General features: G+C 49.2%; 1 protein-coding gene across 1 annotated transcript in view; it reads left to right on the top strand.

The window, feature by feature from the left end:
* Nucleotides 1-19,789, top strand: part of ELK3 (ETS transcription factor ELK3) — a 69,924-nt gene that overhangs the window by 32,519 nt on the left and 17,616 nt on the right. Inside the window, exon 3 of the mRNA XM_057556557.1 lies at nt 18,470-19,252. Within this exon, the coding sequence (XP_057412540.1) occupies nt 18,470-19,252 (783 nt within the window). The remainder of the gene's footprint in view (nt 1-18,469; nt 19,253-19,789) is intronic.

Genomic DNA, 19,789 nt, shown 5'->3' with positions numbered 1-19,789 from the left:
CTGCAGCCAGGAAGTGGTAGAGCCAGGATGCCCACATTCTTGGCCAGAAGGCCTGTGCCCTGCCTTCTGGGCTGTTCATTTCCTTTGCCTCTGAATGCCTGAGTTCCAGGTAGGCAATCAGGCAGCACAAAGGGTATCGCAACCTTAGAAATTTGTATTTACTGTGAAGCCCCAGGTCCAAGTGGCCAGTGTGGCCTGCTCACCCCATGTGTCCCTTTCCTCTCCTGCTGGGGCTGAGCTAAGGTCCGGCCACGTGACCCTTGTGCAGCCAGCTGGCCGTGACAGTGAGGGCAGGAGTGGCTCTTGTCCAGGGTGTCGTGCAGGCTTGGCCACCGGGAGAAGACGCCCTTCGTCCTTCCTTGGAAACGTGTACACTGTACGCATGCATGTACACACGGCCATTTGAATCTTTCTCATGAAACCTTGTCAAGTGATGAGTAAGCGTGGTCATTAGACACCGAATATAGTTGTATGTGAAAAGAAGAGGAGGGAGGAGAGGGGGAGGAGGATGAAGGAGAAGAGAGGAGTCGGGCAAGAGCGAGGGGAGAGGACGAACAGAAAGCGGGGAGAAAGAGGGAGGGGGAGAAATGGTGAAGGAAGGTTAAACAATTGTATGTTACATTTTGTGATGAACACTCACTTTTTTCAGTTTTGCCAGCGTTGCTCTGGGACTGTATGTGTAAGCTGAATGGTGTGAAATTGCCAATATCTGATCATTTTTGACCCACAAAAACGGCAGTCTTAAATGGTTTGGCCTCTCGCTGGAGAGACAGATTCGAGGAAGGTCTTTGTGAGTGTGGAGCCCCTGGCCACATGGGCACCCCTTGCTGTGCCCCGTCCTGCACTGCACGTGCTTCTCACGGTCACCCAGCCCTCCTGTGACCCTGTCTGCCTTTCAGTGTCATCTTCAGTCCCCTTCTCTCCCGTCCCCCACCCCTCCTTCCCCCCTCCGCCCCTCCCCCCCCTTTGACACTTAGCCAGAACCTGCTCTGCACGTGGCATAAATTCAGTGACTCTCTACCTTGATAGCTGCGTCTTCGTCCCTGTTGTGTTTCCTCTTTTCGGCTTGCTATCATCTCTTCACTGTTGGCTGAAACTGCACATCCCTTCGTCTGTCCTAATAGGGACGTTTCCTGCCAGAGTAGGTAAGCATGAGGATATCATTATTTTTATATGTTATATGTCATATTTTTAGCTCATTCCAGAATATTTAGAAATGGGCAGAGAAAAAAAAAAGTGGAAAATGTGTGCAAAACTTTGCAGAAGGCATCAGAGAACAATGTATGGGCTAATGGTATCAGGTTGGGGCTGAGGTGCTTTAATCTTTGTTCCTTAAAATATCCCTCCCTCTCCTCCGAGGGGCAGATGATCACAGTGAGAACTATGATAATAGCATGAACTCTGGGCTGCATAGTCTGGATTTGAATCCAGCTCCATGACTGTGAGTGCTTTGCCTAATCTCTCCTGGTCTCAGCTTCCTTTTCTATAAAACGGGTGTAAGAGTAGAGTCTACGTCAGAGGGTTATGGTGGGGATTAGCTGAGTTAACACGTGGTCAGGGCTGAGAGCAGTGCCCAAACACGTTAAGTGCTGCAAGTGTTAGCCAGAGTAATAACACAGAGGATAGTTTCCTTATCGCTAATTTGAAAAATTCAGGCAGGTACCAAGAAGAAAGTTAGGACCTTTGTGCCAGCATCCTACACACAGGGAGGGGGCGTCAGATCCTGGGTGTTACGGCTCTTCTCACTTGTGAGCACTCAGGAGTGCTTTGTGGTGCTTTTTAATGATATCTATTTTGGGTGTTTTGAAAATTCAACTTTCAAAGATGCTTTCATATTTAAATGACACTTCCTGCCCCTCTGAATCAAACACCTCCCTGTTTGATTCCCCCGTGCTCCCTTTGCGGTCAGTGCTGTCCAGGGTAAGGTCCTGCTGTGCCTCCTTCCCCGAGTCTCAGATCCCCGATGGGCACCGAATAGCACCTTCCCCCGTGGGATTGTGTAAGGAGTACGTGTGACCATGTGCACGAGGCGCTCAGCCCCTGGTAAGGACACGCAGCAAATGCCGGTCGATTCTGATATCCGCGTTTGCAAGACTTACTGCCTGGCGGTACAGTCGTGTCTATGGCCGTCATCCTTCCAAAGCCGTCTTCACCATGGGCTCCTGGCTTAGCCACTTTCGTCACTCTGGTACTGTGCGCAGGGTCTGGCACATGTTAGGGGCTCAGTAAATACTGGAAGCAGATGAATGAGCAAACGGATAACATAATGAAGTGGCCGCCACCCAAATTCAAATCACTTCTATCATGAAAGCTGTCGCTAAATAGGCATTAAACAACAAAACCTTACTGCCTCTGGGTTATTGTACTGTATTAATTATCTAGGGCTGCTGTAACAAATTACCACAAAGTGGGAGGCTTAAAACAACAGAAGTTTATTCTCTCACAGTTCTGGAGGCTAGAAGTTGAAATCAAGGTGTCCGCAGGGCCACATTCCTTCTGAGACTCTGGGTAGAATCCTTCCTTGCCTCTTCCCAGCTGCCGGTGGTCGTCATCCATCCTTGGTGTTCGTTGGCTTGTAGCTCCGATCTCTGCCTCTGCCATCCCATGGTGGTCCCTGTGTGTCTTTGTGTCCAAATTTCCCTCTTGAAAGGACGCTAGGTCTATTGAATTGCAGTCCAAGCTCATGACCTCATCTTAACTCACTTACATCTGCAAGGTCACATTCACAGGTACTGGGACTAGGGTTTCACCCTACCTTTTTGGGGAACACACTTCAACCCATAAAATGTATATATATTTCTGACACTCCTGGGCTTACATTTAGATTCTCAAAATTACACACCAAGGGAGAGCTCTGGATTCAACGAATCCTAAAGGAAAACTGCTCCCCGTGACATGGACAGCAGCTAGATTCAACTGCAGGTGTGAAATTAGACTCTATGACAGGCACGTCCCAGTGTACCCACTGTGGGCCGGGTGCCGCGCTGGGTCCCCGGGGGTGGAAGCAGAGGTCAAGAAGATGAGCCCTGCCTTAGAGGGTTTCAGAGTCTAGAAATTCAGCGGTTCCCTGCTCAGCAAATGAATTTAATACATGGCATAGACCGGGAGAAAAGCTGACCGACCCCGATGGCTCCAGCCCTGGATTAGCAATGGCTAAGGTCTGGTGTTGGTCGCTGAGGCTTCTTACCCGACCTGCGTTTCTGTGGATTGCCCATTTCTCATGCTTGAGGGAAGGCTGGGGAGGTAGGGTTTTGCAGCCAAGCACTGCCGAGGACCTGCTGCCCCTCTCAGAGCTTTGAAGAGGCGGCTGGGCAGACCCAACTTGAACTCCAGGAAAGGAGTGATGCCCAGACCAGGACGCAGCATATTTTATTCCTCAGACGTGGACGGGAGGCCCCTTTTCAGCTTGGAAACATGCAGGTAATGGGAGGACGCCTGTGTCTGAGCCCATGAAGGGCAGAAACCAGAGCTGACAGAGACCTAACGGGAACATTCAGTTTGTGCCTGGGTATTTCACCGTCACCCTCTGCCAGCTTGTTTCCCTCAGTCTTGCTGTAAGCCTTCAGAGATGGATTGGTTCATGGTAGTTCTGGCGGCTCACATGGGGTAGGGCTTTTTTCCTCTTAGTTTTTTTTTTTTTTTTTTTTTTTTTTTAAAGGCATGCCTTTTTTTTTTAGAAATTCACGTTCTTTTATTTATTTATTTATTTATTTATTTATGACTGTGTTGAGTCTTCGTTTCTGCGCGAGGGCTTTCTCCAGTTGTGGCAAGTGGGGACCACTCTTCATCGCGGTGCGCGGGCCTCTCACCGTTGCGGCCTCTCTTGGTGCGGAGCACAGGCTCCAGACGCGCAGGCTCAGCAATTGTGGCTCACGGGCCCAGTTGCTCCGTGGCATGTGGGATCTTCCCAGACCAGGGCTCGAACCCGTGTCCCCTGCATTGGCAGGCAGATTCTCAACCACTGCGCCACCAGGGAAGCCCCTTCCTCTTAGTTTTAAACTGAGTCTTCCAGAAGGTACTCTTACAGCCTGATGTAATAATAAGGATCTCTTACAGAGACTTTATTTATTAAAAAGTTGAACAACTCTTAATAACCTCAGGCAGACTTGGTTTTTAAATCTCTTGTCCTGGGGTGGGGAAGAGAGGGCTCTGCACCCAGTGCACAGCCCTCACTGGCCCTGACGCCTGCCCACACGCATTGGCCCAAGTGTGACGAGCACGGCGGACGGCTGGCATTCACAGCGTTTATTCTCTTCTTGAACAACTTCTGGGTGGTTTTTAATTATGCAGGCATACCTTGTTTTATTGCGCTTTGCAGATAACTGCATTTTTTACAAATTGAAAGTTTGTGGCAACCGTGTGTGGAGCAAGTTGTAATTCTCACAGTATTTCACACTTTTTCATTAGTATTATGTTTGTTACAGTGATCTGTGATCAGTGATCTCCGATGTTACTATTTCAAAAAGATTGACTTGCTGAAGGCTCAGATAGCGGTTAGCATTTTTTTATCAATAAAGTATTTTTTAATTAAGGTATGTACTCTTTTTTTAGATATAATGCTCTTGCACACTTAATAGACTACAGTACAGTGTAAACATAACGTTTATATGTACTGTGGAACCAAAAACTTTGTGTCTCACTTTACTGCAATAGTTGCTTTATTGGATAGTCGCTTTATTGCAGTGATCTGGAACCGAACCTGCAGTTATCTCCGAGATACTCCTGTACATCCGTCTCCAGGTGACATGGCCCCTTTCTCTCACCTCTGCCTATTCTTCTGTGGTTCAGTCATTCCTTTGAAAACATACCACCTCCCCGTGAGTGGCTTAGCAGCTGGCTGGGGAGACAAACGTGCAAACCAATTATAATAGCGACATCTTGTAAAGCGCTGGCTTGGCCATGATTCCAGCATCTATCTTCCATAGAGAGAGACGGGGAGAGAAGTAAAGGCAGAGACAAAGTTACCAGAGGTCAAGACATCTGACCCGGGTCTTGAGGAATAAGAACGCATTTACCAGGCTGACAAAAGTTGGGAACGGATTTACTGAGAAAGGGAACAGCATGTGCAAAGGCCAGGAGGTGTGAAAGAGTTTGAGTGTTTATTTAGGGAACGAGGGAGGCATGAGGTTGGAAGAGTGAGCGGGGGATGGAGGATGGAGAGTATCGTGCTAAAGAGTTGGAACTTGATGTCAAGGGCAATGGAGAAGCCACTACAGGGCTGTCAGCAAGAGAGTGCCGTGGTCAGGTCTGCATTTTAGAAATACAGGTCTTTGTCTCCTCTTACTCTTCGTGACATTGATGGTGACACAGTCCAACCCCACAGCCCTGATCTTTTTGGCTGGTTAGCACAAATCGATTGCTGTCTGCGGGCTGAGCTAGTGCTGTCACAGCTTCAGCATCAGGCCTGCACGCCCCGCTCTAGAACTGCCCGAGAGGGAGGGGGAGAGAAGGGAAATGGTGGCGTCTGCCTCTTGCGAACACCGGCCAACCGACTTCTGCTCAAGGGAGCCCAAGCCATGACTCTCTGTGTTGCTGCCGAAGGAGACCTGGAAGCTTACACAATCCTTCATCCTTTTCTGTCCAACAGAGCTTTTGTCCTTGTTGTTGTTGGCGGTGAACATTCATCCCAGGGGGAGGCTGAAAGCTTTGCCAGCTCCCTTCTCATCAGGAGATTGAAATGGTGATATGATGAAAAATCCTCCCGTCTCCACAGCAACCTCCCGGCTTATCCTCACGATGTGCCGAGCGGTCTTTACTTAATTGGAAGGGTTTTAGGGGAGAACAGTCAAGACACAGTCATTGGCAACATATTCCTGGAAGCGGAACGCATCACCTTCTTAACTTAATTGGATAATTCATTTTAAATTGGGTGTGCAATCACGACAGGAAAATGTTCGTGTTAATAATACATATCTGAGCTCAACTGCCTGCACCAAGAAGCCTGGCCCTGGCAGAATTCTTTAGTTCCCCCAAATAAATTTTGTGAAGATAATATGATGTATTGTCTGTCAGAGTGGAGAGAGAACAAAAGTCCAGCGAGCATTTATATCCTGGAACTTTCTAGAACACCTTGGTTGGTTGCAGAATGGCACAGGAGACCCATGTATCCTGGACTCCATTCGGGGGTCTTTTGTATGTCAAAGGCGCCCTCTGTGCTCAGCCCTGGGTCTGAGTGTTGAGGGCCTGGCGTGTTTTGTTGGGTGTCTTTTTTTCTTCTGTGTCCTGTCAGCCGCTTGGACGGTTTGGAGTACAACAGATGGCAACTGGGCTTTGCCTGGGGGCCGAGGGGTTAACCAGGGCCTCTCTGCAAGCTTTTGGTCCTGGATGCAGCCTGGAGACCTGTGGGGTAGCTGCTGGCCTCGTGGAGGGCTTCCAGCCCGGCCGCATTGCCCCGGGAGAGAGCAGCTGGCATGAGGGAGCTAGGCTGCAGGGGGGACCCTGCGTGTTGATTGGGGGTGTCGCCTGTCTTGCACAAGCTTCCAAGCCAGCTTCCTTGTGGCACTCAGTGTTCCCCCAAATAGGGCCGTTGCTAAGAAACACCCAGAGTCTTGGGAATAACTTCAGTGCTGTGTTGAGCAGACTGCTGTGCTTGGCAGCCCGGCCGAATCCCCTTACGTCAGGCCGTTACCCAAGCCCACACCAGTTTGCCAGCATGAGCCGTCCCGCTTCTGGGCTTCTAGCTGCAGGAAAATTTAGTGGCTGTGTAGACAAACTGACAAAATCCCTAACGCTCACAGCATGCTGCCCGCCACCCACCATCCACCCACCAGGCCCAGCTGCTCCTCTGAGCGGCCTCCTCCCCATCTCCTGCCTGGGCTCCAGCGACAGTTTATCTCAGTTCCTACCCCAAATCTGTGACAGAAGGAGGGGAAGCTCACATGTATGGAGCATCTGTCTTGAGCCAGGCCCTGTGGTAGATATTTTTACATTTAGAGACTCGTTCCCTAACACGTGAAATGCCTGTCGTCTCTGTTGGCAGTGGGCCCATTTTAGAGGTGGGGATACTGAGTCTCAGAGAGGTTAACTAACAGGTTCAAGATGAAGCGGCCGGTGAGCAGCAGAGCTTTCTGCCTCAGAATCTTGACCCCAAGGCCCACGCTCAGGACTACGAAGCTGGAGGGTCACACAGTTAGTTGCAGAGCCAGAAACTCAAGCTTGAATCCCATATTCCTAATATTGCTGATTACTGCCCCAGGGCAGGCAGGCAGAGAGGCCCGGCTTCCCATGTTTGTTGTTGGAAATGATAATGGGAAAAACTGCTGAAAACGTGAGGTGGCAGTTCTGGATGCCCCAGAACACCCTGCACTTCCTTTGCATCCAGATGACACTTCCTAAAGAAAGCCAGATCGGAGCACGGCACCCCTCCGCCTGTGCACCTGCCCGGCTCCCTGCAGCCTCCAGGAAAGGCTCCGAAGTCCCTTCACCATCTGGCCCCATCCCGACTGCTTCCCCTGCAACTGCCCCACCCGCAGGGGAAGTAGGGGAGCAGTTTTACATTTTACTTTATTAACACTCCAGGGGCCTATAATAAAAATACCCTTGGGCTTCCCTGGTGGCGCAGTGGTTAAGAATCCGCCTGCCAAGGCAGGGGACTCGGGTTCGAGCCCTGGGCCGGGAAGATCCCACATGCCGTGGAGCAACGAAGCCTGTGCGCCACAACTACTGAGCCCATGTGCCACAACTACTGAAGCCAATGCGCCTAGAGCCCGTGCTCCGCAACAAGAGAAGCCACTGCATGAGAAGCCCGTGCACCACAACGAAGAGTAGCCCCCGCTCGCCGCAACCAGAGGAAAGCCCGTGTGCAGCAGCAAAGACCCAACACAGCCAAAAATAAAAAAATAAATAAAAATTAAAAAAAAAAAAAACTTAAAAAAAAAAAAACCCTTGAGTGTTGAAAGGGAGCCAGGGGGAGACAAGATTCCTCATCCAGCGAGAAGCAGCCGCGGGCCCAGAGGGGGTGGGAAAATGCCCTTAATGTCGTGCAGTCTGGGCTTCCCGGGTGGGGTGGGTGCCCCGGGGGCAGCAGGGAGAGGAGCCCTTCACTCCAGGCCAGGAGAGAACTTGGAAGGACGGTTGGCCCTGCAGCTTTACAGTGCCAGAGAATAGAGATCTCAACCCAAACCACAAGGAAACCTCCCCCGGGAGTCGGCCAATTCTGAGACAGAGTTGGAGCCCTTTATTGGCAGCATGTTATTCTTAGAAGTTGGAAGTGGGGCTGGGTGTGATCGCGCGTGTGTGCGAATGTGCGCGCTCCAAGCTTCAGCTTTAGACCCAGGACGGCCCAGGCTGCGCTGGACCCAGTGCCCTCAGCAATGTGACGGCGTGAAGGCAGGCCGAGCTCTCAGAAAGGGAAGGCCAGGCCTCCCTGCCTCGATGGACAGAGACGTTAAGAAAGAGGAGGGAGTTTCCTAGGGCTGCTGTAACAAGTTAGCACACACGTTGGTGGCTCAAAACAATAGACATTTATTCTCTAAAAGATCTGAAGCCCAGAAGTCTGAAATCGAGGTTTCAGCAGGGCCGTGCTCCCTCTGAAGGCTCTAGGGGAACATCCTTCGTTGCCTTTTCCAGCTTCTGGTGGCTCCCGGAAATCCTTGATTCCTTGACCTATAGCTGCACCTGCCAATCTCTGCCCCAGTCTTCCCATGGCCTTCGTCCTGTGTGTCTCTCTGGATTTTTCCTTTTCTTGTAGGGACATCAGTCATTTAATTTAGTGCCCACCCCGACTCCAGGATGATTCCATCCTGACATCCTTAGCTGATTACATGTGCAAAGACCCTATTTCCAGATAAGGTCTCATTTGAGGATGGGTGTGGCTTTTGGATGGAGGGAGCGCCATTCAACTCAGGACCGAGGAGAAGGACTGCCCCGGGGGAGGGAGCTCAGGCTCATGCGTGGGTCACAGGATCCCTTTCATAGCTGCTCTAGGGCCGCCGTTGGGAGGCGAGTCTGCCCACAGCAGATTCCTAGCAGAGCCCAGTACAGCCAGCCAACCTCTGCGTCCCCTCGGGTTCAGGTGGCAGGGACGACAAGAGGCAGGGTCTGCCACTGCCATGCAAGCAGCCGTCAGACACTTAGAGGATGAGGACAGAGGCCAGATTCCCTTCCCTTGCTGTTCCTCAGAGCCCAGCAAGGAGCTTTCCATACACACGCATCTTCAGTGTTTGTTGAAAGAATGTTTGCGTGTTATGGAGGAGGAACTTTGAGCATGACTCATACAGTGAGTCCTTGTTCTGACTTTGGAGAGAAGACAGTTAGGTTCTGTGTCAGGAAAGAATGAGTCAGATCATGGTCTGGATGGGAACCCAAAACAAGGAGCTGAAGACAGGGTGTTGGCTGCGAAGCCGGGGGCCTGGAGGCTCAGCTTTGCTACTTACTAGGCTGTGAACCCAGCTTGGAGCCCCGGAACCCTTATCTGTGAAATGGGTTTCAGAGTGTTGTGAGGCTTACATGAGATACTGCATAAGCCTTCTGTAACTGTAAAACAAAGTACCCATATAAGGAATTTTGATTCCTTGAAGGCAGAATAAAATGAGAAGACAGTGTGATACAATGAGGATGCTATTCAATTAGATCATTGCTTGCTGGGTGAAATTCCACTGGGTGAGAGCTCATGTTTTGCGGACTTCTCTGAGTGAGGCACTGACATACACTGGCCTTTTAGAAAAAACTGCCCTATGAGGTATTTTTATTTCCCTTTTAGGAATAAACTGAATATCTAATTTTGGGAAAGCAACTATCTAATACATCTCCTGTCCCTTAACTTCGTCTGTATGTTTTTCAAAGATACCACCATCCTTTATCATGTTTTGAAGATTGTTTAAAATTCATTTTCCTAAATTCATGTAAAAATGTTGCTTTGAGAATATCAACATTTTATATTAAATGTGTTTCCAACTCATTGAACTGAGGTGAGCAAACCGAAGCCTGCAGAAGTTCAATACCTTTTCAAGGTCATAGTAAGTAACGAAGCTGGGATTCAAACCTGGGTCCGTTCATCCCAGTGCTGGTCTCACTTCGCCTCTGGCCCATCAAGGCCCTGGGCCTGTCTCTTTGTGTGAGCAGCTCTGCTCAGGCCTGTGGATACTGGGAGGAGTTGCCCATCGCTCTCCATGCTCCCTCCGAGCCCTTCTGCTGCTCGGCGGGGGCCGTAACCAGGCCCTGTATGTGGACATCAGCTTCCTGTTATTTTCCTGTCACCCTTGGGTGTCACCCACTTAGAGGTGGGCTTCTGATGTCCATCCTGCTGTGGTGGGACCGCTGGGCCCCCAGTGCCTCAAGTAGGGTGTCCCATCAAAGCAGGCACCTCCTCTGCCCTGAAGGTGGGCAGAGGCAGCTCTAGTGGGGTTAAAGAACAGCCTCAGGAAGGCCGGGCTTCCTCAGGAGGAGCTAGAAGCGCCCTAGCTTCCTGAGCGTGGAGCTGGTTTTCCCAGGCTCGCCGCAGTTACCCCGAGATTCCTCTGGAATGCACAGCCCGTGGTCCTGGCAGCCTGGCTTAAGCAGCAGCCTCTGAGCCAACTCAGCTGCTTTCTGGGAGAGGGTGTGGTGGTGGAACAGAGAAGGCTTTGGTCTTGGCTCTGGATAGAATTGGGTTCAAACTTGAGCTCCTCCAGCTACAAGCTACGTGATCTTGAGTGCCTAAGCTTTTCAGAGCCTGCTTCCTTCTCTTAATTTGACCAGCAAAACATATGAAACATAATTTTTTTAATGTGAAAATGCAGATAAGCAAAAACAAATTTGCAAATCAACGGTAATCCTACCTCCGTTAAATTTTATTATACACCTTTCAAGATTAATTTTTCTCCTTTCATTTGATACGTGTAAAATGATTTCATTAAAATAATGGAAGCATCCCAGGCATGCTGATTTTTCCCCTAATTTTAATTTAAAGACATGGGGAAATGTTAACGATGTATTGTCCTCTAAAAGACCTCTGTGGAATTCTGTCGTAAGTCTCACCCAGTATTGAACCCACCCCTGTGGGGTGGGAAATTGGGTATATAACCTCACTTCCAACCAAGAGCCTCGACTTTTTCATCTTAAAAATGGGATCACAGTGCCCATCTCGCGAGGCAGCTCTGCATGTACACCACGTGACAGGCCCTCGCAAATGCTTGCTTCTTTCTTTTGCCCTTTCTGGCCACGGGTTCCTTTCATGTAGGCTAGTTACCCCGGCCAGACGAAAGTCCCCCAAGTAAATCCTTCCCACTTCCCCGCCCCAGGATCTCGGTGACAGGCGCTCAGGGCCAGCTGCCTGCGTCACCCTCCCCGAGGGCCGCAGCTACAGCACACGCCGTGGATCTGGGCTGCTGCCTCCAGCCTGGGCAGTGCGTTTCCTGCTCTGAGAGGCATCAGAGAACAGCGAGATTGGCTGGGGTGTCCGGTTAGTGTTTGCGCCAGTTGTCAGGCTGGACGTGCGGCATCTCGGCCGAAGCTGCTGGGGCGTTCCGAGCGGGACGCTTGGACTCCCCAGTTGCTCGCGTCTGCTGCTCTCTGCGGGAGGGCCTCTCTTCCCCCCAGTCCTGAATCAACTGGCATGTGTGAGGTTTTCTTCATAGTGGATGTCAAGTGCTGGCCACACGAGGCATGACGGACTGAAGCCTCGTGTCTGCTTCTTGTCTTAACCCAACGAAATAGAACATCGTGTTTCCCCTCCTTGGTCGAGATATGTGAACCAGGTGTGTTTCTGTCTGCCGACGACCCAGCTGGTCACCCAGACCCGTGGGAATAAGTACAGCCTTCTAAGAGGTTTAATTTTGACTCTTCAGTTGTCATCAGAGCTGATGGAGGGTGGTTTTTACGTTTTGTTTTGGCTTTGCTTCAATGGGAGTGTAAAAATAATAATGCTAAGAGCTGATATATACTGTGGGCTTATCACGTGTGGCTGTCTCAGGCATTCTGCTAAGCGTTATGTGGATTACACAGTCAATCCCGCAAGGTGGGTGGGAGGTCGGTCGCCTCATTTTATAGAGGAGGAGACGACTGATAAGAGACAGGGGTGGCATTTGACCTCAGGCCATGACTCTGGAACCGCTCCTTGTCATCCCGGTGGCAGCCCTGGTGGCCAGGTCAAGTGGGAATTTATGGAAAGATCCACCACTCTGTCCTCTGTACCCAGCCCTGCTGCCAGTGTTGGGTTCAGAAAAGGATGGGCTGTCTGTCGTGAGCCGCAGACATCTCTCAGTTTTGAGAACAAGATAGGAAAGTTGTGAAATCGGGGGGTGGGGGGTGGGGCAGGGGTCCTGCAGTTTCTGGGAGCCCTGAAATGGTGGAGGATGCAGGGAGCTGCAGCCCTACTGATGGGGAACCCACAGCTGGTCCGGCTTCTGCTGGGGTCAGGAGCAGCCCCCGAGGGAAGGGCAGCACTAGGGAGGAATGAGAGCTGGGGAAAGAAGTCCGAGCACAGGAAAGCCCCAAGCATGACCCTACATCAAAATTGGGGTGCCGGGCCAGAGCCGACAGAGGCAACACTTATTTGCTGGGATAAGTGGAATTACAGTTTATTAAGCTCTGACAGATGGTGTGAGGTTGTGGAGGTTTGCATTAGCCCCCAGTGTCTGTCTGGGAGCTTTCCACTTAAAAATGCCAGCAAAAAAGCATATGCGAAAGTATACATATCGGACGCATCACATGGAGCTTTAACCAGCCTGGGGATTAGCCGTGGAAAATCGTCTGTCATGGGGTGAAGCCTCTGGCTTCCTGCCTCAGTCGGTTCTCTCCACAATGAGAGTCATTCATTCAATAAACGTGTAGCGAACTTAATAGTATCCTTCATAACATCAAAATTAAGATGGTAAATTCAGTTCCACAAGCATCTCTTCATTACCCTGCACTGTATGTAATTTTTTTAAAACCATAATACTTAATAGACGTATGTCTGAGTTCTTCTCCACTGTATGGGATTATTTACACAAGCTCCTTCTTCTTTAGTGGGAGGAGAAGGCAGAGTTGGGTGTAATGTATACATATTTGAACACACCCATGGACACACCTATTTTTGTAAGTAAGCCTGGAACCCGTCAGGGCAGCAGGCGACATTGAGGGAAGTGGCAACAGGACCCACTCTCTCAGCACTGTCTGTCTTGTTACGGCGAAATAAGCTAGGGAGACTCCCATGGGACCAGAGGTAGCTGGTGCGTCAGGAAGGGTTCCTTTGCACAAGGCGGCCACAGTCCTGCCCCAGATGGACTGCTTGCCCTGTAGGCTCCAGCAGTCTTAAAACACCCACTGGGCAGTGGTAATGGAGGGAGTGGTTTGGGGACCCGAGCTTCTGCTTCTGCTGGAACTGCCGCTTGGGGTGCGTTGGGTGGGTGTTGCTTTCCCCCTCGCTGAGGTTGGTCCTGTCCTTGCCGCCTGTAACCTCACACGGAATGCTGGGTCAGAAGTCCACCCTGGTTGTGAATACACATGTGATGGGAAATTACGAAGAGGCTGGTCCTCTACATGTGGAGGGAAGATGTGTGCAACTGTTGCCCTGAAACCGTGCTTGAGAGTCACTTGGCCCAACTGGACACAGACAGCGTTTGTCAGGTTACCAGGCAACCGTAAACAACAAATGCGTGTGAGTCTGGGAGGAAGGGGTGGAAAAACCAGGCTTCTTCTAAATATCCTTGTCACTTTTCATAATAAGAGCCCATCCCCAAGTGCTCTCGTGTCCTGGGCTGTGTCAGCCCGAGTCTTGTGTCACCCGTTGTGGCCAAGTGCTTGGAGTCAGACTGCCCAAGTACACACTCGTGACTGGGGGTGATTTATACTCTCTGAGCCTCGGTTTGCCCATCTCTAAAATGGGGGTAATAACAGTTCCAATCTTTCAGAGGATTAAATGACTTGAAGGTGGTCAAGTTCTTAGTACACAGCCTGATAGATAATAGTCAGCAAATACTACCTGATGTTATTCCCCTGTACTGTGCGTTTTCTCAGCAAGCCCCTCATAGGCCAAACTCTTGAAAGGAAACCTCCCTTTGGAGGCTACAGAGAGATCTGCAAACACACATGCCCCCAGTACGCTCCTGGGGTCTGCCCTGGAAGTCGGGTACGAAGGGGCTGCCAGTTCAGCTGCCAGGCACACACCTCCTCTGAGTCCACCTACCCACCTAGGTCTCTGGCCTTGGGCATCCTGGTGGGGGGCTTTCCTCACTGGCTCCCCTCATGTGAGCAGATATCCCCGGTGTGGAGTTGGGCTCCCAAACAGCTGGCCTGCACACTCTGACCTCCTTCCTGCACCCCACCCTCCCCTCTCCTCCCAGCCCTTCCCAGCCTTCCATCTTTGCAGAGGTTTCAAATTGTCCAGGTAGCCACATCTAATCCATCTCTCCTGTTGGTTTCTAGAGAAGCAAGACCCGCCCTGGTTCTTTCCAAAAGCTGTTTGTTTCTCCTTTCGGTCGGTCGTCAGCTCCTTCAGTTGTCTCCATCCCTGTCACCGTGTAGCCTTTCCCTAAAAAAACTCTCTTGGTGTCCAAGCAGCTCTCCTCATGAAGGCAGCAGCTACTGAAGGGCCCTTACTGCTTCAGCTGAGTTCAGGGCCCTGTGCAGTGTCTTCTGTTCTCTGTTCAGAGTGGGGGTTAGCATGTTATGGCAGTTGCCATCCAGCCATCAAAAGTTCCCACCATCTTCCCTTTAAGCATGCCAAAATTCTTAAAATTCCTTATGTTCTGGATGGACCTTGAGGGCATTATGCTAAGTGAAATAAGTCAGTCAGAGAAAAACAAATACTGTATGATCTCACTCATGTGGAATCCACAAAAGCTGAACTCATAGAAACTCAGAGTAGATTGATGGTTACCAGGGGCTGAGGTGGGGAACCAGGGAGATGTTGGTCATAGGGTACCAATTTCTAGCAGTGAGATGAGTAAATTTGGGGGATCTAATGTACAGCGTGGTGGCTAGAGTTAATAATACTGTAATATATACATGAAAGTTGCAGAGAGAGTAGACCTTACATCTTCTCACAACAACAACAAAATAGTAATTACGTGGGTGAAGGATGTGGTAACTAACCTTATCGTGGTAAATATTTTGTGATCTATACGTGCATCAAATCATCACACTGTACACCTTAAACTTATGCAATGTTATATGTCAGTTATATCTCAGTAAAGCTGGGGGAAAAAGGATTCCTCACATTCTCTGTCTAAATAACAGCTTTACTGATGCATAATTCACATACCAGCTAATTCACCCATTTAAGGCATACAAGTCAATGGCTTTGAGTGTCTTTATAGAGTTGTACATCCATCATCACAATCAATTTTAGAGCATTTTCACTACCACCCCCCCAAATGTCTTACCTTTCAGCTGTCACCCCTCAATTCCCCCATCCCACCTAGTCATCCCCTAGGAGATGACTCATCTACTTTCTGTCTCTATAGATTTGTCTCTTCTGGATATTTTATATAAATAGAGTCCATCATACCATATGTGGCCTTTTGTGTCTGGCTTCTTTCACTTAGCCAAACACATTCAAGGTGTGTCCATGTTGTAGCTGTGCCAGTGCTTCATTCCCTTCTATGGCTGGATGATATTCTATTGTACAACCGTCCCCTATTTTGTTTATTTCTCAGTTGATAGTCGTGTGGGTTGTTCCTTATGTTCTTTTTTTTTTAAAGTTTAATTTTTATTTATTTATTTATTTATGGCTGTGTTGGGTCTTCGTTTCTGTGCGAGGGCTTTCTCTAGTTGCGGCAAGCGGGGGCCACTTTTCATCACGGTGCGCGGGCCTCTCATTATCACGGCCTCTCTTGCTGCGGAGCACAGGCTCCAGACGCGCAGGCTCAGTAATTGTGGCTCACGGGCCTAGTTGCTCCGCGGCATGTGGGATCTTCCCAGACCAGGGCTCGAACCCGTGTCCCCTGCATTGGCAGGCAGATTCTCAACCACTGCGCCACCAGGGAAGCCCCCTTATGTTCTTTTTAACACATTGAGGCCCAGCTCTCTATTTGAGATTGCCTTTCAATTTCCAACCACTTTTAGCGTTTTTATCACAGCCCCAAATGACTTCTTGGTTTGCTTGTGAATGTAATCCCTGCTCAGACATTATGTTCTGAATACCCATAATAAAATTAAAGGTTGGTTCTGTTAAAAAATAATAATAATAATAATTCCCAAGACCTGGCAGAAGAAAGGATTCAGCCCATACAGTTTCCCTTTTCTTCTGTGTAATTATTTAGGCTTTAATGATTCACTCAGTTTAGATGAGTGTTCACACTGGCTGAGAATAAAATGAAGTTTTCCTCCAGGGAGAAGAATATTATGAGTGGGAAACAAAATACCTTAGAATTTTAGCAGAGGAACACACCAGGCAAGCATGCTTTCTTTTTATGGGTCAGGTGGCACCAATAACACCCTTATTTAACCCTTTCCTTTTGGGAGCTGATTTCTCCCAGGCGCGTTGTCTACCCAGGCTTGGTGTGTCACGTGCAGAGATGATGCCAATTAGGCCCAGGTGGAATTCTTAAGTTTACTAGATCTCTCTGAAGTTTCTCTAAGTGGTTTTCAGTTTTGCTAGTGTCGAGTGTGAAAATGAGGTCAGATGGAGTAAATGGGATTGGGTGGGTTAAATTGCAGGCCAGGATGCCATGCACTGGAACTGTTCAGCTTTCAATCTCACGTACTCAGGTTTGAACCTCCTGTGTGCTGGTGCTGAGCATAGTTTCGCCAGGATTTGCGTTATTGGGTTTTCTGGTGCTGCCTGGGGACCTTGTGTGTCCCTCCCTTAGATGCCTGCCCTGAAGAATTCTTCCTTGAAAATCTCAGTGGCTTGGTAATTATGCCCATCCCTCCTGACTGCTAGATAAATTCACTTCTGGGATTTGAGGGTGCATTTAAGGAGGACAAAGGCAAGTTAGCAGGCTGTAATGTAACAAGAGGGAAGGCAAAAGCATAATATATTTATACACCAAACTGATCACAAGATGAACATCAAAATTTAATTAAATTTCCTCTCATATATTTGAAAGTTGCTAAGAGGGTAGATCTTGAAATTTCTCATCACAAGGGAAAAAAAAATGTGTGTGTGTGTTGATGGATGTGAACCGGACTTATTGTGGTGGTCATTGTGCAGTATACACATGTCAATCATTATGCTGTACACCTGAAACTAATGTTATATGTCAATTGTATCTCAGTTTTTAAAAATTTGAGATGAACTGATTTTAAAATGTCATCTCTACTAAGGGGGCTCTTTGATTCTCTCCCTCCAACTTTGTGTGGAAATGGGAAAAACCTTAGGCTTTAGAATTAGTAGATCTTGTGGCTCTTGGGCACATCACTTCCCATCTCTGAGCTTATGTCATAAGGATGATACCCTCCAGCCTACAATTGGGTTCATGTGAGATCAAATGGGATCACTTGTGCATAACACCCAGGACAGAGTAGATGCTCAACAGGAGCTATTTTTCAAGCTCTTCTCCCCCAAATGATTTTTTTTTTTTTTTTTTTTTTTACCCTCATTCATACCCAGGTTTTAAGTGGAACCGTTTGTAAGTTAGTCCTCTTCCCACAGGATGGTGCCGCTTCCTCTCTGTGCGTGAGGGAGACCATCTTTGTCTGCCTTGAGTACCTCGGACCCGGCAAGCATTTGATAGACTTTGCTAATGTTCGGATTTAATAAATCTCAAGAACAGTACAGCCTTTAAAATGAAGTCCGTCCTCCCAAAGGGGGGGGTGGAAACTTTTGCAATGATTATTGGTTTTCATTTCCATCCTAATGTTTGAGGATGGGAGCCATAAACTGAAGAGCCAGAAGTAGATACCAGCAACTTAAAATACTGTATGAATGTCGTGAACATCCAAGTAGACGCTTTGTTTTTTCCTCCAGCAGCTTTCTTGGCAGAAAATTAAAAAGGAAAAAAATGGCTACATGATTTAAGAAAACACTGTGGTGTTTTGGTGATAATAACTTACATTTCTATAATGCTTTCCAGCTTACGGAATGCTTTCCCATGATTATTTCATTGAATTCTCACAAGTCCCAGAGGTAGGTAAGACAATACTATGTTATGGTAAAGGAGAGGCTGCGTCTGCCACTTACCTACCATGTGGCTCTGTGGGTTATTTAAATGCTCTAAGCTTATTTTCCTAAGGTTTAAAACGGGAGTTGAATCATCCCTTTCTTTTAGGATCGCTGTACAGATTATATGAGCTAATGCATAAACAATACCAGCGACATAGTAAGTGCTTAATAATTGGCAACTGTTACTATATTCTTAGGTATAATAATCCTCACTTCACAGATGAGGAAACTAAAAATGACCATCAGCTTGCCGAAGATCACACCATTTGTAATTAGCAGAACTGGAATGCAAATCAAATTCTTCTGCCCTCAGCTTTAGTCCTCTTTCCGTTACACCTTAGCTGAGATGTGCTGTCAGGACTGTTTCGGTGCTTCTGCCAGCAAGGTTCCCCCACAAGAATGAGCCTCTTACCAGTTTCTCTGATGCACTCATCTTTTCCACGTCTGCTTTTGTGTTCACAGAACATCATCAAGAAGGTGATCGGGCAGAAGTTTGTGTATAAATTCGTCTCTTTCCCGGAGATACTGAAAATGGACCCTCACGCGGTGGAGATCAGCCGGGAGAGCCTTTTGCTGCAGGACAGCGAGTGCAAGGCACCCCCCGAGAGCCGCGAGGCCCACAGACACGGCCTGTCCGCCCTCAAGAGCGCCAGCCGCAACGAGTACATCCACTCGGGCCTGTACTCGTCCTTCACCATCAACTCCCTGCAGAACCCACCCGAGTCCCTCAAGGCCATCAAGACGGAGAAGCTGGAGGAGCAGCCGGAAGACAGCCCTCCCGTGGAAGAAGTCAGGACTGTCATCAGGTTTGTGACCAACAAAACCGACAAGCACATCAGCAGGCCCGTGGTGTCCCTGCCCTCCACGTCGGAGGCCTTCCTGGCCTCGTCCGTCTCCGCCAAGATCTCCTCTTTAATGTTGCCAAACGCCGCCGCTAGCATCTCGTCCGCCTCGCCCTCCTCGTCTCGGTCCCCGTCCCTGTCCCCTAACTCGCCCCTCCCCTCCGAACACAGAAGCCTCTTCCTGGAGGCCGCCTGCCATGACTCGGATTCCCTAGAGCCCTTGAACCTATCATCGGGCTCCAAGACCAGGTCTCCATCTCTTCCCCCAAAGGCCAAAAAACCCAAAGGCTTGGAAATCTCCGCGCCCCCGCTGGTGCTCTCCGGCACCGATATCGGCTCCATCGCCCTCAACAGCCCGGCCCTTCCCTCGGGATCCCTCACCCCAGCCTTCTTCACCGCCCAGGTAAGAGCCGTCCCGGTCGTCCTGGCTGCACCCAGACTCAGTGGCTTAGCGGAAGGGAGGAAAGAACAACCGAAGCAACTTCCTTCTGCCCTTCAAAGGGTAATCCGAGGGTCCCTGTGGCAAAGTCACTGTGTCATTGTGCAGGGAAATTACTTTTCCATGCCCAGGTGGGAGCATACACAAGAGGAAAGGCTTAGGGTATTGGCCACAGTGGGATGCTTGATTGGTTTCTAGCTTTTAGGGGCCTAAAGCCATCGTAAGATGGAATACGCACACTGGCCGTCAAAGCAGATCCAAACAGTGATTTCCTAGGGAAAGCTGAGCAGGCCGGTGACGTTTCAGAAGGCGCTTGGGCTTTATGAAAATTTTATGGCAGAATCTTCTCTGGGGGGCCCTTGAAAAGTAGCCATTTGTTTTCTGTTAATAAGAAAATAGATGCTAACCAGTACGGCCTTTGCAATCGTCAGTGGGGAGCTGGGTTGTCCTGTCGTCTCTAATAAGAAATGCAGAGGCCACGTCAAACGGTGAGAAAGAGAT

This window comes from Balaenoptera acutorostrata, chromosome 11, assembly GCF_949987535.1.
Source record: "Balaenoptera acutorostrata chromosome 11, mBalAcu1.1, whole genome shotgun sequence".
Lineage (NCBI taxonomy): Eukaryota > Metazoa > Chordata > Mammalia > Artiodactyla > Balaenopteridae > Balaenoptera > Balaenoptera acutorostrata.
Note: the sequence above shows the minus strand (reverse complement) of the source record. Positions and strands in the feature narration are given on the sequence as shown.